The sequence below is a fragment of the Schistocerca nitens genome, chromosome 2, assembly GCF_023898315.1.
Source record: "Schistocerca nitens isolate TAMUIC-IGC-003100 chromosome 2, iqSchNite1.1, whole genome shotgun sequence".
In the NCBI taxonomy this organism is placed as follows: domain Eukaryota; kingdom Metazoa; phylum Arthropoda; class Insecta; order Orthoptera; family Acrididae; genus Schistocerca; species Schistocerca nitens.
The window spans coordinates 1,183,066,481-1,183,090,364 of NC_064615.1; the positions used below are offsets into that span (position 1 = coordinate 1,183,066,481).

Genomic DNA, 23,884 nt, shown 5'->3' on the forward strand with positions numbered 1-23,884 from the left:
TGTAGACACATGCTTGACGACATACGGAAGGGAGTTTTGGATCTTGCTGTGGAGGGGGCTCGCATAGCCTAATGGTAAGGCGACCTCTTGCGATGAGCATGTGCATGTGTGTCCAAAGGAACATTGCACCTTAATTGTGAACAGCACACGCACTGTAATATCGTATTAGTGTCTTTAGCACTCATACTGAAGTCTTGGGCTCCAAATGGTTGCAAGCGTACCGAAACTTCTTAGAACTGACGTACGCACTTGACACTTGCATACACAAATGTGCGCATACGCACACACACACATACACACAGCTTGTCTTACATAGTATTACTACTGTAAGTACTTACAGCTGGCATGCATTGAGTTGTCTAGAGACGAGCTAATTTTATCAACAAAATTATTTATAGCAGATATTGTGGTTTTCTCTTTTTGAAAACCGTAAAGATTTTTTGAGATTATTTAAATTTTTCTATGAAATTTTGAGTTTGTATGGTGACTACCTTCTCAAATATTTTTGATAGTGATTGAAGAAGAGAGACTGGATGATAGTTTCCCATAGTTCGTGCCTTTTTTGGATAGTGGCTTAGCTCTTGCATACTTCAGTGAGTGTGGAATATAATCTTCTTGAAGGAACTGGTTAACTATTGAAGTTAATGGCTGCACAATTATTCTAGAGACTGTTTTTAACACTTTTGTTGGTATCCCATCCCATCCTGCTGATGTTTTACTTTTTAGTGATAGTATCACATTTTCTATATCTTTTACAGTAGTTTTAGTATATGTACTGAAAAATTCACTTCCAAGTTGCTCACCGAAGAAGAAATTGACCTTGTCTGGGTACTCTGCTACATTGACATTAGATTTGTTTACGTTTATAAAGAATTCATTAAATAATTCATAAATTTGAGCAGGATTTACAATAGTTTTATCCTCTACCTTGATTTCAGAAATATCATGGCCTCTACTTGAGGCACCTGTTTCAACTTTGATCACTGACCATAATGCCGTTGATGTATTTTTGCTGTCCAATATAAATCTATTATTTGCCAGTTCTTTGGCTGCCTTTACAACTTTTTTAAAAATATTTTTGTAATCTTCTACATAGGTAACGAAATCAGGGCTTTTATTATGTTTTAGTTCCCCATGTAGCTGTCTTTTTCTTGCGCTTGAGATTTTTATTTCTTCAGTAATCCAGTTTACTTTATTTCCTACTTTTTTATGATGTACACTAAGGGGGACAGTTTCACTAAAAACGTGTAGGAAGTTTTCCAAGAAAGTAGCAAAATTTTCAGAGCATGAAATACTATGATCTTTAGCCCACTCCACCTTATTGAATCTATGATAGAATAAGTTCACATTTTCTTTGCTGAACTGGCAGTGTGGCCTCAGTTGCCTGAGACTGCAGTCATATGTGTATGAGTTGCATTTGTTTGAGTGTGTATGTGTGTGTTTCTCCTCTAATTTCGATGAAGTACTTACTGGCCAAAAGCTATATTTGTGACAGTCTTTCCTTTGTATCTATCTGCAGCCCAGCTTCTCTGCTGTATGATAAGTAGCAACTTTCCTATACACAATATTGTCACAGCTTGCTATGTATTGCTCACATAGGGATCGTGAGGTTAAGATCAGCTTAATTACAGCATGGACAAAGTCTTTCAAACAGTCAGTATGTGTGTGTTCCTAACCGAATGGAATGGGAAGAGACCCTAATTACTGGTACAATGGGCATACCCTCTGTCATGCACTTCACAGTGGTTTGCAGGATACAGATGTAGATGTCAGTTGTGACGTTCACCTGCTTTATTTCTTCGTTGATGGTCCTCAGTGTCGACGTACTGTTTTGTTATACTGGCTGAAAAATTGGGGGCAGTAGTTCAACACTGACTACTGTAAATGTTGTAGCTGACAGTTGCACAGTTGCATTTCACAGTTCTTTACTTTCACTGTTTACAACCCCCCAGTATTACACAGTTAATATGGCCAGTTCACTATTGGTTAACTTCTGATAAGCTTCATTAATAGTTTGCAGGCAAACATCAGCATACTGCTACAATAGTTTACTGTTGAATATCAATAGACAGTAAAACCACAACCACACAGTTCACAGTCTTTCAGATAAATTGAACAGACACTGACATTGTTTTAACACACGGCCTATTGGTGTTACAGTTATTTCAAAGTTAAGTTGATGCATTGTTGTTGATCTAACCAATATAGGTTTCTCGTCTGAAAATTGGCCGTGGACTGACTGTCTCAGGACCAAAAATCAGGCCTTTAAATATCCTCACAATAGTAAGCACTGAAACTGTACATTGTTCGATGTTTAAGTTACAGAAATTAAAATTGAAACATAACTCATTAAGGGGAGATGGTGGCAGAAATAATGAAAACTTTACAAATTATTTTTATTTGCTTATGTGATAGTAAATATAATTGAGATTATTATCTCAATTTTTTTCCTTGAAATTTGAACTACAAATGGCATAAAAAAATTAAAATCCTAAGCAGTGTAATGCGCCAAGCCCGCTTTTCAATGTACCAAATGGAGGAAAAATTTTATTGCAGAATTTGGCCTGTGAAACTAGAAAATATAGCTTTAGAAGGCTGTGATGTTTTGTATACATAAAGGCCCGTCCACACGCAACGATCTGTCTGCGCAAATGTCTGCGCACATCACATCTGCGCACACAGATCGTTGCGTGTGGACAGAAGATTTGCACCAACCTGAGGTGTGTGCAAACCTGGAAGTTGGAGTTGGAGGTTTGAGCGAAACCTCTCAAATCTGTGGGTTCAAACCACATCTGCGCAGACAAGTTGTAGCGTGTGGACAGGAGTTCGCTGCAAATCTGGCGCGAAATAGCTGTTTTCTCAGTCTAGTGTTTGTATTTGTGCGCATAGGGCATTAAAATGGCTGATACTCGTCAGTGTTCTCGAGAGTTTGTAAGTGAATTCATGAAAATATATAGAAACCACCCATGTTTGTGGAAGATTAAAAGTAAAGAATATAGCGACCGAGAAAAAAAGACAGCAGCTTACAATGCTCTAATTGAAAAATTATGGGCACTTGACGCCTCGGCAAACAGAGAAACGGTAATAAAAAAAAATTCGTTGCGAACTGGCGAAATTATTTGCGGATGGGTGCCGAAACTTATAATTATCTCTTAAAGCTTGTAACCCTCAAATTATGAGAAAAAATACTTGCATGAGAAGGGCTATTTCTCCTCATGAATGGCTGGCGGTAACATTAAGATTCCTAGCAACAGGAAGGAGCTACAAGGATTTGGAATTTTCAACTGCAATATCGAAACAAGTGTTGAGTAAAGTAATACCCAACACGTGTGAAGCTATTTACGCTGTCCTGAAGGATGAGTTCATGAAGGCAAGTCAAGTAAATTAAGTCTGTCAACGAACTGTTTACCGAAAAGAGTTATCCAAAGTCAGAAATCTAGAAGATCTGGTGTAAGAGTAGATCAAGTATACCAGCCCACGTTATGGTATTTTGATCTTCTTGGCTTTCTTAGTGATCAAGAAACGCCAAGACCAAGCAGGAGTACAATTGAAGATGAAATTGGAGTGTCAATGAGCCAGGAAATGGAACACGAGGTAATGTAAAACAAAACAGGTGGGCCCTGCAACTCTCGCTGCTTTCGCCTTAGCAACCACTGTCTACACCATTTTGACTGCTTTCTCTGTTTTCTGCGGTTGGTCTGAATGTTTTTTGCAACACAAGTTGCGAACACAAACCACAACAGAACTTCCTCCATTTCAATATTTCACAATAACTGAATTACATTTTTGACGTTTACGGGAAGCGTAGTCGTTTGGCCACTGATATTTCTTTTCTACACCGACAGATGGCGGGCGAATAGTAGATTGGGGTTTGTGTCATGTGAACACACCACATTTGCAGCAATCTTTTGCATGTACAGACATCTGCGCCAATGTCTGTGCAGACAGATCGTTGCGTGTGGACCGGGCTTAACAGCATTGTTGTAAAGAAGACTGTGAAGCCATTCTCTGGTTCAATCAGTGTGGTATAGAAGGCTGTGGAGAGTTGTAAACAAGTTTTGTGCTGTTCAGTGGAATTCGAGTGACACTTGATTTATTGTGCCATTCTTTGTGCAAGGTTGAATCTGTTGATCCCTTTTTACAATGCCTAGGCCTGGTAAAGTATTTAAAAAATATAGTAAGTCCCATATTTCCAATATAAAGTGAAAAACTGACGTTGAGGTTAGGGTTGGGCCTGCAGATGCAAACATTAGCTTGTCTCCAAGTGCATCTAAAATAAAACTTGGGACAGGGATTGTGTCAGAAGAAACAAATCATGACAGAAATACAGGTTTCAGAATTGTGGATCTGGAAATGGTGGCAGAAGCACTTAGAGTAACCTGCAAGTGCTCTGTTTGTGGAGGAAATGTGGATTTGGTTGATGATGGAAAGAGAGAAGGTTTGGTTTGCACATTGCACATTTTGAGTCAAAACTGTGATGCTGACAGACCATTCAAGACATCAAAGGTCAGTAATAGAATGTATGAAGCCAGTATGAGATTTGTTTATGGACTAAGATGTATAGGGATTGAAAGAGATGGTGGAAATCTTTTATGTGGCATTATGAACATGCCTGGTCCACCCCTAAAATATTCTGCAATGAATACTGCTTTCCTCAATGCAGTTGCAGAAGTAAGTGAAGAGAGCACGAAAATGGCAGTCCTGGGGGCAATTCAAGAAAATTGTGCAGAAACTAATAGCAACGATATAGCAGTTTCCTGTGACAGTTCCTGGATGAAGAGGGGGCATACTTCACTGCATGGAGTTTCAACAATCATTAGTGTCGACACTGGAAAAGTATTAGACTTAGAGGTGATGTCTAAATATTGTTCTGCATGTTCATTGCACAAGAAATATATTGATGCAGGTAAAGAAACAGAATGGCAAGAAATGCATAAAGCTGTTTGTAACAGGAATTATGCAGGCTGCAGTGGTGGAATGGAAGCTGCAGGTATGAAATTCATTTTCCATAGATCTTTACAAAAGTATGGAGTAAGATACATACAGTATTTAGGAGATGGAGACTCTAGTGCTTTCAAGAATGTAGCTGAAAGTCAGCCCTATGGAAAAGATTGCACTATTGAGAAACTGGAGTGCTTAGGCCATATTCAGAAGAGGATGGGTGGATGACTCCGAAGACTTGTTGCAGACAATAAAGGCAAGCTACTAGAGGATGGGAAGCCACTGGGAGGTAAAAACAGACTAACAAAGAAGAGAATTGACAGCCTACAAGTCTATTATGGTGCTGCAATTAGAAGTAACCTCACAAGCTTGGACAGTATGAGGAAAGCAGTATGGGCCATTTGGTTTCATTACTTGTCGACAGACACTACACCTCAACGTGGCCTCTGTTCTAATGAATGGTGCAAATTTTTGGAAAGTAAGAAAAGTGGGGAAGCTTATACCCATAAAAATAACCTTCCTTATGAGGTTTCAGTGGCCACTAAACCAACGTTTAGAACACTGGCTTCACCAGAACTGCTAGAAAAATGTCTGCATGGGAAAACACAGAACCCAAATGAAAGTTTCAATGCTCTTATTTGGAAAAGATGTCCAAAGACTGTGTTTGTTTCCAACTTGGCGGTGAAGATTTCTTCTTTGGAAGCTGCAGCAGTGTTTAATAATGTGAATGTGGCAAGACTTCACATCCTCAGCAAGTTGGGCTTTACACCTGCAGTCTTCACTGAGCAGATGCTGCAGATCATCGATAAGCAAAGAATTGCAAAGGCAGAGACTTCAGTCCAGAACATACAAAAAATTGCTAGGCAAAGGAGCAGATAAGCTAAAAGAGCTGTAGAGGATGATGAGGAAGAAATGGAATATGGATATGGACAGACTTAAGGTTTTCTGCTTTCAGGAACACATATATCAGAAACTATTTGAAGGATTGCAGTGAAATTTGGCACACCTATTCTTTTACTTTGAAGCAATATTTAAGTGGAACAAAATTTGAATTGAGATACTATACACAGTTTTGTGGTTGATAATATATTGAAAAGTTTGCTTGCAAAATATTGTTCGAATCCAAAATATCACAGAAAATAATAACATTAAGTTACCAAAAAGTTACTGCACTTAATTGTACACCAATTAGTGTAGATTATTTTACCATTAAAAAAAAATTGCCAAATTTGCCTCGACATTATGAAAAAGTGTACCATAAAATAATAATGCAATAAAAATTCAAAATTATCTCACTGCATTAGATTGTTATTAAAATTTATAAATTTTTAAAAAAATTCATAAGTGTGCAAAATTTCAATGAGATTGAACAAAAAACGGCAAATATATTGATTTACAAAAATATCAGTGCAAGACTGCCACCGTCTCCCCTTAAATTAATGGAATACATTGAAAAATTGGTTCTTTTTAACAGTTTATTCAACCACAAAAGTTAGGCCGAATTATTTGTTTAAGTCATGAAATTAACAGATACAGTTATGCAAACAATGCTTTTGACAAACCTGGTAGTTATTTTGGAATTAATTAAGGGCTGGCTTTGCTAACATGTTTTCGATTAAAGCCAAATAAATACTTTAAGAATCCTAGCGGTGGTTCTTCCAAATATTTATAATTAGTACAGAATTTATATTTGTTTATAAGTCAGCAATAGAATCTAAGTCATGGAACACTTAACTGATTTCACTATATAATAAAAGGTATTAACTAGGAATAGTCAAAATAAATCACAAAATTAATTACATACACAAAACTAAGCATAAACTTAAATCTTGTGCTATATTATTTAAGACTGAGGGCCAACCTTTCTCTTTTATGAAAATGCTGGTTATATGGAAGTAAAGAAACCCCAGCTTGCTTCGTCACACAGTTTGGTGACAATTTCTTTTTCCAAATACGATAATTAACAACTGTGTAGAACTTTCCTCTGGCATGAATCCATCAAATTTGCTTATAGTATGCAAAAATTACAGGATTTTAGCAAAATTTCACTGTACTTTTATATAGCTGACAACATTTATACTTGACCATAACATAAGAGATTCTCAAGAACTGTGAAACAAAATGAGGCACTACAAAGAACTGAAGAGCCTCGTGGTGCTTTGTACCAAGACTAGCAGTTACCCTTGAGCATAAATAAGTTAAATACATTAGTGTGCATAAAAACACAAAGAGGTAAGAACTGTGTGTAATATGTAGGAGTTTATATCCAGAGTGACCCAAAGTGGAACTAAATATTTGAGGAGTAAAGAAGACCAATCTCTGAAAAACAGAAGCATAGAGTCGTCGAAGGGCATTCACAAAAAGAACGAAACCTTGCTAACATTTGAACTAAACCTTTTTCTGCCTAGAGTACAAACACGCAAACACATATACAACTGGTTAACATGTCTACACCCCTAAACAGTGCCAGCAGGCCGTGTGTGTGTGTGTGTGTGTGTGTGTGTGTGTGTGTGTGTGTGTGTGTGTGTGTGTGTGTGTGTGTGTGTGTGTGTGTGTTCTAACTAGAAAAAGGATTACTCTGAAAGCTTGGATGGTTTGGTATTTGAAATGGCCTCTCTTCCCCCATTACTGTGCACCATGTTCTCAGCCTGTGTCTTGTTTTTTAGTTTTTCCCTACACCCCCACCATGTGTAACTACTTTTCCTTAAGAATATATTGTTTAGAAATTACAATTGTGCAGGGAAAAAATACAGTATATATTTTTTCATGAGAAGTACAATAGTAATGACAAATTACAAGAGCATATATTCAAACTATGAGTGCTAGCAGCAGAGGACATGAAAAAAGGGGCAGAGGAGCTTGTGAATGTTCTGGTTTTATGTATGGGCTACGCAAGGATGCTAGGCAAGTGAGACCTCATGTTTTGATTATAATGAGACAATAGCTATCTGATCTCTTATATCAGGTCTGGAGTGCTTGTACACAGGGAAGACGAAAAAGTAGACATAGCAAATGGTAGTCACATAACGTGTATGGAAGCAGCCAACCTAACTAGGCGTATGAAGCACTGACATGGTAAAATAGACAAACGTGGCAGATGTAAGTCTTTCTATTTCATTCTTAGGACTTTTCCAGTTACCTTTGTAGGTCTTCTGGCATGTTTTTTCGATATACTCCTTAACACTTTTGAGTTGCGTGGTGTGATATACTCGGATGTAGTCTTTTGAGTGCATCATTGCACTCCAAGCCACACTTAGGTTTGGTCGTCAGATTGTTAATCATGCTGCCCAGAAACTTGCCTTTTGTACCAGAATATTCATATCATCATACAATATATTTCATTTCATGACTATATTCAATACAATACTTGGCAACAGCTAATTTAGTTTTTTGCTTTAGCTGGATGTGTCACTGATGTTCCGTGCATCCTTACTTGACCATCATAATAGTCAAGATGTAAGACATGTCACATTTGCATGGTATGCGGTACACATCCAGCTGTTGGAGACATAGATCATCATTAACATTGTATTTGGTACATTAGTGATTCTTGGCTTCTATTGTGTGTCTCAGTCTCAAATTCTTTCCCAGTAATTTTTTATTTGACTGCAGTGGCCACTGAATTTGGCATGGGAGTACTCATTCCATCATAATACTATTCATTCTTCATTGAGGCCCTTCTTGTCTGAAAGTCTTTGAGCTCTATGCACCAGAGTCTTTAGCACCATATTTCTTTTTTATGGATGCTCATGGTTTGAGGTGTGGAGATGAGGGCCACTATTTATGGGTTTTCTGTATACTCTGTGAGCCAGGGATCCATCCAGTGTTCTCATAACTGACATTTTGAAGAAAAGTAGCTGACCCTCTTTTTCATTCTGTAGTGAATTTTACATTGGAATGGATAGAATCTAAATTTTCCAGCAACTTGTTTTGTTCCACGGGACCATACCACAAACATGTTATCCACATATTGGTGGGTTTGAACTTTGTGGATTTTAAGACCTCTGCTTAAAAGTTTTCCATTTGTAGATTTGCCACAACAGATGATAATAGACTACACATCACCACGATCACCGTGTCATTTGTTTGTCACAACATTTTCTATTAAACAAAAAATAAGTTGAAGTAAGGAAATGGCTAAAAAGGTCAGTGAAACAATCATTGAATATTTCTCTGGCTCATTGACTATTTCCCTGGCTAATTCCAAGAATTCGTAAAGATGGACTTTTGTAAAGAGGGGGGCTACATCTAAACCAACCATAATATCAGTATCCTGGAGCTACAATTGACTGACGTGCTTCACAAGGTGAGCAGTGTTATGAATGCTCTTCTCCACATATTCAACAAGAATGAGTTTCAGGCACTTGGCCAGCCGAGAAGTATGTGAACCAAGATGACTATCAGTCTTAGAGGAATGTCTTCCTTATCTATTTTATAGTGGCAACAGCGGCACAGTTGCTCATGTTGTAAGACCCTTAATGAAGATACGTGGAAAGCCAAACATATTGAGAAGAGTCATTATCTTCCTCCCAGTTTTATTTCTAGGATTGGCTTTTGTCTGTCTGTTTGCTTTCTGACATGCAGATATTTTCAACTGCATTGTGTTTGCTCATGACTGTGTCATAGAGCCAGCCAGTAAGTAAGAACCTGCAGAGAGTGTAGCCAACATGTGAAGTTGGAGATGAAGAATCTCATGTGAAGTGACAATATACCTAGTCGTCAAAATATTGTACATAAAGTGGAAACAAATCGACTGAACACCAGTGTAAACACACCATTAAGAGTTACAGAAGACAATCAGTGATAGTAAATTCCTCTAGAAAATGACAGGGATTTTAATGCAGAAGAATGATTCTTCAGTAGGGTACTTTGGTTGCTATAAATGACAGAGATCATACATTTGTAGAACTTTCCAACAGGTATAACATGTTTGTCCTTAACATATTCTTACAGAAGAAATCAAACAAAAATTGTAGTTCACAAGGACCACATACACTCCTGGAAATGGAAAAAAGAACACATTGACACCGGTGTGTCAGACCCACCATACTTGCTCCGGACACTGCGAGAGGGCTGTACAAGCAATGATCACACGCACGGCACATCGGACACACCAGGAACCGCGGTGTTGGCCCTTGAATGGCGCTAGCTGCGCAGCATTTGTGCACTGCCGCCGTCAGTGTCAGCCAGTTTGCCGTGGCATACGGAGCTCCACCGCAGTCTTTAACACTGGTAGCATGCCGCAACAGCGTGGACGTGAACCGTATGTGCAGTTGACGGACTTTGAGCGAGGGCATATAGTGGGCATGCGGGAGGCCGGGTGGACGTACCGCCGAATTGCTCAACACGTGGGGCGTGAGGTCTTCACAGTACATCGATGTTGTCGCCAGTGGTCGGCGGAAGGTGCACGTGCCCGTCGACCTGGGACCAGACCGCAGCGACGCACGGATGCACGCCAAGACCGTAGGATCCTACGCAGTGCCGTAGGGGACCGCACCGCCACTTCCCAGCAAATTAGGGACACTGTTGCTCCTGGGGTATCGGCGAGGACCATTCGCAACCGTCTCCATGAAGCTGGGCTACGGTCCCGCACACCGTTAGGCCGTCTTCCGCTCACGCCCCAACATCGTGCAGCCCGCCTCCAGTGGTGTCGCGACAGGCGTGAATGGAGGGATGAATGGAGACGTGTCGTCTTCAGCGATGAGAGTCGCTTCTGCCTTGGTGCCAATGATGGTCGTATGCGTGTTTGGCGCCGTGCAGGTGAGCGCCACAATCAGGACTGCATACGACCGAGGCACACAGGGCCAACACCCGGCATCATGGTGTGGGGAGCGATCTCCTACACTGGCCGTACACCACTGGTGATCGTCGAGGGGACACTGAATAGTGCACGGTACATCCAAACCGTCATCGAACCCATCGTTCTACCATTCCTAGACCGGCAAGGGAACTTGCTGTTCCAACAGGACAATGCACGCCCGCATGTATCCCGTGCCACCCAACGTGCTCTAGAAGGTGTAAGTCAACTACCCTGGCCAGCAAGATCTCCGGATCTGTCCCCCATTGAGCATGTTTGGGACTGGATGAAGCGTCGTCTCACGCGGTCTGCACGTCCAGCACGAACGCTGGTCCAACTGAGGCGCCAGGTGGAAATGGCATGGCAAGCCGTTCCACAGGACTACATCCAGCATCTCTACGATCGTCTCCATGGGAGAATAGCAGCCTGCATTGCTGCGAAAGGTGGATATACACTGTACTAGTGCCGACATTGTGCATGCTCTGTTGCCTGTGTCTATGTGCCTGTGGTTCTGTCAGTGTGATCATGTGATGTATCTGACCCCAGGAATGTGTCAATAAAGTTTCCCCTTCCTGGGACAATGAATTCACGGTGTTCTTATTTCAATTTCCAGGAGTGTAGAATTAGAAATGAAAGAGATTACTTTATCAAAAGGAAAATTCACAAGAGAGTGCCATAAAATTACATGGAGGTAGATCGGTTGGCCAGCAGGAGGCATAATTCTAAGTACAGCTTATGGAGGCATGCAAAGGTATGATAAAAATTAATAAATAAAAATAAATATCTTCCTATCTTTCAGAACTGTTAGTTCATTCGTCAGGGAGACAAGATGGGTTGGATGGAGAAAGAAAGGAGGAGCAAAATGAGAAAGTAGTACAGTTTTAGGTCAAGAGGAAACAAAGAACTTAATGGTTGGGGTTAATAGTTGCCTTGCCCTCCTCATGCCCAATTCTTCAACCAACCCTCTCCTCTGAGGCTAAAGTTATATTTACTGGTTTTTTTGTGCCCCAGAAATTAATTTTGAATACTGTTAGTTGACTGTTTGACAAAAGTCTTGGTGTCTCTTTGTTGTTATAGTGTCAGGCAACTTGGCTTTATCTTGAGCCTATATTCAGCTCTGAAGACATTATGCGCCAAATGCCAGAAGAAGCAAGGAAGTTTAAGAAAGTTGACAAGACATGGCGAGCTATAATGGCAAATACTCTTCTTGATAAACATGTGCTAATAGCCACAGATTTCCCAGATATGCTGACACTCCTGAGAGAGAACAATCAGTTGCTTGATGAAATACAAAAAGGGCTTAATGACTATCTTGAGCAGAAGAGGCTGTACTTTGCAAGGTAGGTGTTCAAGTGTTAAATATAAGTTTATTATAAATGGTATAGTACTTGTAATAAAATCTATAAGATTTCGGTGAAGAAGGAACTGCAGTTCTTTTCCAGGAATACCCACCTGTTCATTTGTCATCCTCTTTCGGCTGTATATGGAAGTAGGAATATCTTAATGATGAAGTTAAGGAGAATTCAAGTTGTTATGCTACCAGGATAGACCAACAGTCAGGACACAATGCAAGGATGGTGGGCTAGGCATGAGGTGCATGGAGCCAGTTTCTCAGCGGTTGTAAAATCAGAAATGCAGCCACACATACATCACACTTTACGTAGGAATTACAGTAATCCCAGGCAGTGTCTCGATGTGCTTTAACCCCAAGGAACAGTGCCATATAAGTATTACATACACCTTCCACTGTCATACAAAAGTGAAGTGTCTTGCTCAGACCCAGAGAAAATTCTGGTCCTACATAAAATAGCTAATGGGATCGAAAGCTTCTGTTCTGTCTCTTGTCAACCCGTCTGGTGTGGCAATAGAAGACATCACATAGAAATCTGAAGTTTTAAATTTTGCATACAAAAAATCATTAGTACCATGGAATTGTAGACACATACTATAGTTTCACGACCACACATATTGTGTATCGAGCACATAGAAATAAGCACCCCTGCTGTTGAAAATCAACCGAAAGAGCTGAGAACAAATAAGTCACAAGATCTGGACAGAATCCCAATTCTGTTTTACAGAGAGTACTCTTCTGCATAGGCCATTTAATTAACTTGCGCTTATTGCAAATCTCTCGCTCAGTGAAAACTCCCAGCCAACTGGAAAAAAGTGCAGGTGATTCCTGTATACAAGGTGGGTAAAAGAACAGACCTGCAAAATTAGACCAATATCCTTAACATCGAGTTTGTTGCAGAATTCTTGAACACATTCTGTCTTCCATGTAACTAATTTCCATTAGAGAGAAAAGCTTCATTCCACAAATCAGCACAGATTTAGAAAGTGTTGCTCATGCAAAACTCAGGTTGCCTTTTTCCCACATGATTCCAGTGGGCCATGGATGAAGAGCAACAGGCAGATTTTATACTTCTAAAAGTCTGGAAAGTGTTTGACTGTGCCACACTGCGGACTATTAACTTACACACCAGCATATGGAAATGGTTCTCAGATATGTGCATGGCTCAAAGACTTTTTGAGTGGCTCAAAGACTTTTTGAGTAATAGAATCGATTACGTTGTCTTGGGCAATGATTGTTCATCAGAAACAAAGGTACTGTCAGAAGTGCACCAGGGAATGTGTGATTTTACTGCATTGTCCTCTCTCTCTCTCTGTGTAAATGATAGAATGGATAGAGTGAGCAACAATCTGTGACTGTTTGCTGGTGATGTTATTGAGTGACTGTAGGAGAATACAGGATGACTTTGGTGTGACGAATGGCAGACTGACCTAGTTGTAGGAAATGTAAGTTAATGTAGATGTGTTGAAAAAATAATTCTATAGTGTGTGAATACATTACTGGGAAAACATACCACCAGCAAATGCTCAGTGCCTTGGACACAGGAGATGACTGAAGCATTTAAGAAGCTCAAGAACACATTGGTAATGTCTACCTTTTCTATCATCAATAACACACCACACAGTTACTTTTAACAGTACATGGTAGCCAAACAGCCATGGACACAGCACTGCAACAACAAATATCTGGAATTTGATAGCCATTGGCATTTTCCTCCAAAATTCACTCAGGTTCACACCCTGTGATCAGCAATACACTGTGGACTTCTTCCAATGTTTGAAGCAGTGAAGTACTTTCACACCAAGCTTGAAGCATGGACTTTCACAATTTACACTGATCGTAATTGTCTTGTTGCTGCTTCCTAAAAGATCAACCAGCAAAGTTCAACACAAAACATCAGACACTTGGAGTATGTAGGAAAATTGAGCATAGATATGCAGCAGACAAGCAGCTTCAATAACATTGTTGCAGATTGTCTTTCGTGGGCATGCAGTGCAATTAGTGGGGTATCGTGGTCTGACATCACTGTCACACAGAGGAGCAACAATGAACTACAAAGCTTAGTGCACAACAAGACTTCTAGTTATAAATTGCAGGAAATCCTTGTTCTGACTTTACAGTCTACGTTATGGTGTGGCTGACCGTGCCCATGCATTCCATTGTCACATTGAGAAGTGATATTCGGGGTTGTACATGGGCTTTCCAACTCTGGCATTTGCATTTCTGCACATGCAGTAACTCATTGATTCATGTGGCCAGAAGCCGAGAACCACTGTCATCAGCTAGCAAGAGCTTGTTTTCATTGCCAACAAAGTGAGGCCATTTACCACACTTTAGCACCTATGGGCACTGTAGTCACCCCCATCACAACATTTACTCATGTGCACTTGGACACTGTTGGCCCACTCCTTTTTTCCATTGTGTACTGATACATACTGATAATGATAGACCACTCTTCCTGTTGCCCAGAAAATACATCAATTACTGACATTTCAGTGAAAAGTGTGTCAAAGGATGTGAATCCTATGTTCGGATTCCTGGCCTCTGTGGCCAACAATTGGAGTTGACAGTTTTATTGCTCATTGTTTATGGAATTCACAACACTGTGTGGAATCTTCCATGTAAAAACTACAAACTATCGCCCTGCTAGCAATGGGATGGTGGAGTGTCTGCATAGAACACTGAAAGCAGCACTTGTGTGCCATTAAGATACCAGGAGCGATACATTACCAGTGGCCATACTTGGGTATAAAAACAGACATTGACCTATATCCGAATAAGCTAATCTACGGTCAACAAAATATGTGTGCCAGCAGATCTGGTAGTGTGTCAGGAGATTACAACACCTCCAGCACACGTAGTGCAAGAGTTTCCACAAACAATGTAGTAGACAATGGGAAAACTGATCCCAGTAGCACCAGCTTGTCATGGCGTCAAGTGACATTTTGCCACAAGCAACTTCAAAGTTGGTTACAGGTAGGTGCGGCCAAACTGCCACTGTCTCTTCCATATGTTGGCCCATATCAGGTACTGCAATGAGGCCTACAGTATACTAAAGCCATTGAGACTTCAGTTAAGAGGGTGAAGGCTGCGTATGTTGCACGTGAGGAGCTTCTAGATTCAAATCGGGTGGCTTCTTCCAAGACAAACACCTTCAGAAGTCTACACAGCTTCACCAAATATGACACTGATTATTGCTTCACAGCAGTAGCTTCTACAGAAGACAGCTCATTGACATTCTATGAGCCAGATCCACCAGGCTTTGTCACTAGAACAGGCTGGAGCCTCAGCAAAAACAGCCTGCCCCAGCTACAGGTCTGTTGCCCTCTGCAACCACCTTCCAAGACAGTCTTTCATCTAAAACATCAGGAGCTTCTGAAGATATGTTCTCTCAGGCAGGACAGAAGATACCCTCGAAATTCCGCTCAATTGCCAGTGCCCCAGTTTTCGCCAAGAGAATCATTGGTCGGGAGGGAAACAGCTGTTCTTCGTCACTTGAGGACCATCATATGGCTGTCAAGCAAACTTCAGCAACAGAATGGTTCATTGCACTGTGCCCCTGGAAGTGCTGGCAAACAGGCTGCCTGCCGCTCCACGAGCAACATATCATTGACACAGATCTATACACCGAGAAGTTGAAACACTGCAAGAGCTTTAAAAGTGTTTTATTTGTGGACATTTAGTTTCTCTATTTTGTTATCTCATGTGAATGCCTAGTCCGGCTGGAAGGAGCTTAGTGCCACAAGTAATGTGGCTTCCATGTTGAAAATGCTTAGAAAAATTCCAAGCAGGTTTATGAATAAAAACAGGAACATACAACCCCAGTGAGATTAGCACTGCCTACTTTACTAAGCTGGAGCTCAAAATGCTCCATAAGCACAAGTATGTTGTTGCAGCTTTTGTTATCTATTTACCAACATGTGAAAAACCCACTGAACTCATATGGGGAACTTACATAAAAGAACTGAATTTGAGATTCCAGAGAGATGGGAATTCTGCTAGAGACACTAAATAATATATGAAAATATGATAACATCAAAACATAAGACAGCATTACCTTTACACCACCTCCATTATGTAAAAGCAAAGCTTGTACAGAACTGTTGTGTAAATGCTTCTACAGAAGACGGCTCATTGACATTCTATGACCCAGATCCACCAGGTTTTGTCACTAGAGCAGGCCGGAGCCTCAGCAAAAACAGCCTGCCCCAGCTGTTGCCCTCTGCAACCACCTTCCAAGACAGTCTTTCATCTAAAACATCAGGAGCTTCTGAAGATATGTTCTCTCAGGCAGGACAGAAGACACCCTCGAAATTCCGCTCAATTCCCAGTGCCCCAGTTTTCGCCAAGAGAATCATTGAAGATAAGGAATTTGACAATATTATGAAAAGAAAAGATTGCTACCCACCATATAGAGGAAGTGTTGAGGGTAAATAGGACCCAGGGCAACTAGCAAACCCAGGAATTCTTCATCCAGGAAAAGTCTGGGAAAACAGTGGGAATTTTTTAGAATTCTGTGAATTTTTCATTGTTTCAGTTCTCAGTTGAATTTGGTAAGAAGTGGTACTCTAACAAAGAATTTTACTTTATCCCACTACTGCAGAGTAGTACTGCATCAATAAAACATAAATGAGGTAATAACACCAAAATAAAACTTCAGTTGCAAAGAAAATGCAGCATTACAACAACAAAGCACACATGAGTATCTGCTGATATCAAAACACATTGAAGGCTTCAGGATGAAGATTATGCAATACTTTGTAACAACAACCCACTTTTGATGAATGTGGCATCACAACTGTTTACATTTCTAATAGGTTGTGGGAAAATATTGTGAATGGTAATTTGAAAATCATTACTTTCAGCGTAAATTTCCTTTTATGTCAGATGAATTATGTTATGTGTGAGATTATAAAATAGCAAATGATGCATAAATGTAAGTTCTTGAATAATTTCACAGGTATTGACTTTTCTGTGTTGAGAATTGAAGTGTGAGACGGAACATGTATTCTGTCAGATAATCTACAAAATATTTGGTGCACAGTACTGAAATTTATAATCCTGCTTGTCGAAAATAATCAGCTGCTCCAATTTACGCTGTGGTCTTAGGATCCTGCCTAAGCACACCCTTGGGGGAAAAAACAGAACTGAAAAACATTTTTGACAGACAAATTATGTGTGACTGCTTAGCTTTCCTTGTAGCTATACTGTATGTATCTTAATTTAAATAATTAATATAATAGAAGGAAACATTCCACGTGGGAAAAATATATCTAAAAACAAAGGTGATGTGAGTTACCGAACGAAAGCGCTGGCAGGTTGATAGACACACAAACAAACACAAACACACACACACACAAAATTCAAGCTTTCGCAACAAACTGTTGCCTCATCAGGAAAGAGGGAAGGAGAGGGTAAGACGAAAGGATGTGGGTTTTAAGGGAGAGGGTAAGGAGTCATTCCAATCCCGGGAGCGGAAAGACTTACCTTAGGGGGAAAAGAGGACAGGTATACACTCGCACACACACACATATCCATCCACACATATACAGACACAAGCAGACATCTCACAAGCAGATATATTTAAAGACCATGGTCTTTAAATATGTCTGCTTGTGAGATGTCTGCTTGTGTCTGTATATGTGTGGATGGATATCTGTGTGTGTGCGAGTGTATACCCGTCCTTTTTTTCCCCCTAAGGTAAGTCTTTCCGCTCCCGGGATTGGAATGACTCCTTACCCTCTCCCTTAAAACCCACATCCTTTCATCTTTCCCTATTCTTCCCTCTTTCCTGATGAGGCATCAGTTTGTTGCGAAAGCTTGAATTTTGTGTGTGTGTTTGTGTTTGTTTGTGTGTCTATCGACCTGCCAGCGCTTTCGTTCGGTAAGTCACATCACCTTTGTTTTTAGATAAATTTAAATAATTAGCTTTTCCTAACTGTCTCTTCGTGCTGCTTTAACAGTCATATTGATATTGGCTGACTACATTACAGGCCAAATGTGTAAAGCACTTAACCTTAGGTTGAGACAGAAAATGATCTCAGATCAGACTTAACTTGGGAATCTGCATTGTATAAATGTTAATCCCAGATTATATCAGTGTGAAGTTGGATCATATTTGACTGCCAAAAATTTGTGGTTCAAAGTCAGGCTTAGCTATAATCATAGGTTTCTAGTCCAGTAGCATTATGAAACATCACTTTTGTTTTTAGCGAATACAAATCGAAATAATAAAAAAAAGCTGTTATTAACACAAAAATGGTACATAAATATGTGACTATGCCACTCTCATGCCACTGATGCTCAAAATACTTTGTTTCAATCTGGAAGGTTAGGTAATGGAAACTGCTGACTGCAGTGTTTATGTAAAGATTAATCTCATAACCATTCTTGGGGAATGACTCATAATTTATGTGAATAGTTCAGAGGCATTTTAGAGACACTTACCAGCAGAGTAAGGAAGGAAAATTTGAAATATTTGTGCTGAACAGTTCAGATAGGAATTCTGATAGCAGACAGAAACATTCATCATCTCTTATATATGTTCTTTCTCTCAGCTCCAGTAGCAGTAACTATGTAATTCGTATTAAGTTTCTAACTACTGAACACATCCTTAACCTGCTATGACCATTTTACATGTGTTGGTAAATAGATCATAAGCAAGTGTGTTGAAATTCACTAATAATATGACACTGTTCCACATATTTCAATGGCTCAGAGGTTGTCTCATGGACTACAGTGCATAAGATGTCATGTTCAAATCCATGTAAATTCTCGCAAATGTTTTTTCCCCCATTTATTACTTTTTTTCTGCTGAATAGGTCATAAAGATAATTAAAACTACATTATAATGCCATTCCATTCTATACCATTTAAAACACACTATACTCTCCATTTCCAAGTGTTCTGGACAACTGTTGGGCAAAATTCTATGTGCAACATCCATACATGATTCAATAATGTTCTTTTGTTTCATTTATTTGACAGATATCTGAGTGTTCAGATGTGTCCCCATTTTCGTAACACATATTGATACTCTTCCAATCACAATCTGCCCCAACATTACGAGAATTAATGTCAACAGCAACTTCTCTCCATGTCTTTACCTTTCCTACTCAATTTTATCTTTATACTGGCCCATCACAATTTCCAGCTGCACATCTATCTCGTATTGACAAAAGTTTAAGTATCACCCCTTTCTCTGTTTGCTCACTTCCATGATTACAGCATGATACCTCCGATAATAAATACTTTGACTGCTACGTATCTGTGATGTACAACAAATATCTGTGGTCGAAGTGCGATAATCATGTCGATAGCTGATTTCAGCTATGTTGACAAGCATGTTATGTGCTACCTTAAGTAAAATCTGAACTTGCTTCAGTGTGTCCAAGTTTAGTGTTATTCAATACAGCTGAGACCTGACAATTTCTGATCTAATGTCAAATTTGTCCTTCAGTTAGCGATGTTTACACAATTGGCACTGTGTCCTATGCTCTGAAAACCTTCTGTTACTGACTTGTGAGATCATGTGACATTAGCTACAATTGGCTGACAAAAATGCATCACAACTTCGATGTTTGTGCTTCAGAGGCTATCGTACTGCACTTTCTTTGTCTGTGTATGCACCATTATGTTGAGTCCCAGACAGACACAACGAAGAAACTGCAATACATGTTGAGCTTTCAGCCAAAAAGGCTTTTTCTAAAGTAGACAACACATACCCATTCATGCAGGTACAGTCCACACACACATGACCATCTAACGGTTTCGGTGACATGAGAAACGGTGCAAAACTGGATTGCAAACTTTGCACCTCTCTCATTTCAGTTGACTTACTTGAAACATTCAGCCGATTTTCTTCTCTGGATATGCAGCCGCATCAATCTCCACAACTTTTTCTCTGAAGAAATAGTGCTGGTTAGAGGAACAAAAAAATACTCCCTCTCTCACTAGAAATAACTTGGTATCCTCATACTTTCAGTTCAGCTCAGGTATATTTTCTTTTCCACAAGTTTGACACAAGCATACAAACTCTTGCATGTCAACTACATCAATAACCATGAGATACTATTAAATATAATCACAATTGCCTGGTTTTAACCACCAACTAATTTATAGTTTCTACAATAATCAGTTTCACTAACACATCAAAGAATACTACTAAATTATTCTTTGTACTTTTCATCACGGATTTTGTGGCACTGGCGGGAAACACTTGTTGGAGTGATTGAACTGCCACGCTTACAGTCTTCTCAACACAAACTTCCGACCTGCACACAGAAACAGGTGACGCAGTAGATACGCTTCCCCTCATCCACACCCATACTTAAAATATCGGGTGTTCGAGACAGTGGAAGGCCGAGTGTCTCTAGAATTTACACCGAAATTCTCGAGGCACTACATATCCCTCCCCTTAGCTTGAATACGCAATATTTTATACATATTAATTATATGCTTTAATATCTCACATAATGCTAATTTACATTTTAATCAGGATACATTATATTTCTTTTATTAATCATTTACTTAATATCTAGCTCTTCTTTTTTCATTTTGATAATAACTATCTGAGCATTTCACCTAATGTTGGAGTTAGTACTTTTATACCTAGGAATCATGCGGACAACCTTCTTGATTTCCAATCACAAACTGCAGGTGTCATAGACACTTAATTGTTTCATTCTCACTCTCTGTACCATTTTTTCTTTAGTACGTAATAGTTTCATTAACTACAGTAGCTTGTATTCTGGAGGAACTCTGGGCAAATGAAATTGTTCTTGCCGACACTCATAAACATAAAACATAATAATGCTACTGGAATATAGAATTCAAATTTACCAGAATAATTCCTACAAAATTTGTGACTTTTGTCGCGATACTGTCCTTTTCCATTTAGGGACAGTACTTATACCTTACATACGGGTTGACCCTATGAATGAACTTCCTCCTCCTGTTTCAGTAGGTATGCTCTTCTTAATTCCTATTTTCCTATGGTACAGGTCAATCCCCTTCTTTGTGCCCCTGTCCGCACAGTATAGGTTAGCCTCCTTAGGTCTGCCTATCTGCCCTTTATATCCAATAAATGCTGGGTGTGCTCCCCTTCTCCTTCCTAAGTAGGACTCATGGTTCATTTCCCAAGTATACATCTTTATGTAACTATAATTAAATATCCTCTGGAAAATAAAATCTATTTCACACTTTACACTCACTTCCTAATACTTTACTTAATCCCCTAGAGTCCTCCACTACTCTTACACTTCTAAGCTTTCAGTAGTCTCCACATTTATATACTCTGTTCAATATATCATATATTTAGTTATGCTATACTTCTCCCACTATCCTACAAATCATCAGAACAAATGTTCAACTGACATTCATTATCACAATTAGTTGCTCCCTGGCTTATGCTCATTAGTTCCGCCTTGGTTTATGCCCTCCTTAATTACTCACACTTCTTTCTTATGTATCCCTGATGTAGAATTATTATAGTTTTTATATCCTTATGTACATATGCAATATAGAATTATCACTGTCCTTACACACACACACACACACACACACACACACACACACACACACACACACACATATATATATATAGAGGGAAACATTCCACGTAGGAAAAATATATCTAAAAACAAAGATGATGTGACTTACCAAATGAAAGTGCTGGCAGGTCGACAGACACACAAACAAACACAAACACACACACAAAATTCTAGCTTTCGCAACCAACGGTTGCCTCGTCAGGAAAGAGGGAAGGAGAGGGAAAGACAAAAGGATTTGGGTTTTAAGGGAGAGGGTAAGGAGTCATTCCAATCCCGGGAGCGGAAAGATTTACCCTAGGGGGGAAAAAGGACAGGTATACACTCGCACACACACACATATTCATCCACACACATACAGACACAAGCAGACATCTTTCAAGAAGAAAGATGTCTGCTTGTGTCTGTATGTGTGTGGATGGATATGTGTGTGTGTGTGTGTGTGCGAGTGTATACCTGTCCTTTTTTCCCCCTAGGGTAAGTCTTTCCGCTCCCGGGATTGGAATGACTCCTTACCCTCTCCCTTAAAACCCAAATTCTTTTGTCTTTCCCTCTCCTTCCCTCTTTCCTGACGAGGCAACCATTGGTTGCGAAAGCTAGAATTTTGTGTGTGTGTTTGTGTTTGTTTGTGTGTCTGTCGACCTGCCAGCACTTTCATTTGGTAAGTCACATCATCTTTGTTTATATATATAATAGAGGGAAACATTCCACGTGGGAAAAATATATCTAAAAACAAAGATGATGTGACTTACCGAACGAAAGCACTGGCAGGTCGATAGACACACAAACACACACACAAAATTCAAGCTTTCGCAACAAACTGTTGCCTCATCAGGAAAGAGGGAAGGAGAGGGAAAGACGAAAGGATGTGGGTTTTAGGGGAGAGGGTAAGGAGTCATTCCAATCCCGGGAGCGGAAAGACTCTTAGGGGGAAAAAGGAAAAAAGGACGGGTATACACTCGCATACACACACATATCCATCCACACATATACAGACACAAGCAGACATATTTAAAGACCTAAGAGAAAATAAGATGACAGGAAAGATCTGTCGACCTGCCAGCACTTTCATTTGGTAAGTCACATCATTTTATATATATATATATATATATATATATATATATATATATATATATATATATATATATATATATATATATAAACCATGGAAAATAAGGAGGACTTCTGTGATAGAAGTATATGCATATGGAAAGAAGGAAAGATAGATAGGTACTCAAATGAGAAGTAAGAAAGGAAAGAGTAGAAATGGTTGCTGAAAAAGTAGAAATGGTTGCTAAGATCGAAGAAGTGAAAGAAGATAGCCCCAAAGACAGGAAACCCTTCCCACCACCCTTCCCCAGGCTCCTTCCTTCACCAGTACTTGAGTGAGAAGTCGGAGGAGGTGTGGTGTTAAACATCTCCTACGATTCCTTTCAATGGCACCGACGCTGAAACCAACCTTCGACACTGCTGGGGCCCGTGCTGTTCACCGGCGCTGATTCCACACTGGCTCACTGACACAGCCTATGCTGGATGAGCGAAAGACAATAATTATTTGAGTGTGAAGTTAAGGATACGGTTCAATAGTAGACTGTTAGCATAGTTATTATACTCAGAGATGAATTTTTTTTAATGATCGCTAGATCTAAAAGCAAGAGGAATATGGATAACACTCAAAAAACTGGGTAAGTCCCCAAAGAAAATCTTAGCAACACCTATGGAACGGCAAATGGTGAAATATCAGTTACACTTGTTTGCGAGAGTCATTTGAAAGGTGTGATGTGTGTTCTGTGTTAGCCATGATTTATTTTTTTATCATGCTTTAATCTATAATACCTACCCCTTCCAAAAACAATACAAGCCTTCCCATCTACACCACATTTCATAAAAGGTATAAAATATTCTATATTAAATAGAAAATTATACACTATGATAAAATAGTTGTTTAGTCATTAAACTTATAGTATATTTTTGAACACACATAAAAGATTATGTTCATTTCATGTCATTGAATTATAATTCTGTTTGAGTAGTACCATCATATTATGTTTTCCACTAATACTATATACTATTCGCTCCATTTCATGTTTAGAGGTCCCTGTTTATCCATGGATATCTTAAGTTACTAACATTGTAGGATAGTTTAAGAATTCAGGAATGGATTACAGAATACTTTTAAGATTTGAAGGGAATTCGGTGCAGGAAAAATAGTATAAAACAAACACCGAAAACAACTCGGGATCCGAC

At 39.5% G+C, this 23,884-nt stretch overlaps 1 protein-coding gene across 1 annotated transcript in view; it reads left to right on the forward strand.

Moving 5' to 3' along the window:
- LOC126235648 (dynein axonemal heavy chain 3) overlaps window positions 1-23,884 on the forward strand; it is a 1,245,905-nt gene that overhangs the window by 265,725 nt on the left and 956,296 nt on the right. Inside the window, exon 17 of the mRNA XM_049944362.1 lies at window positions 11,816-12,078. Coding sequence (XP_049800319.1) covers window positions 11,816-12,078 — 263 coding nt within the window. The remainder of the gene's footprint in view (window positions 1-11,815; window positions 12,079-23,884) is intronic.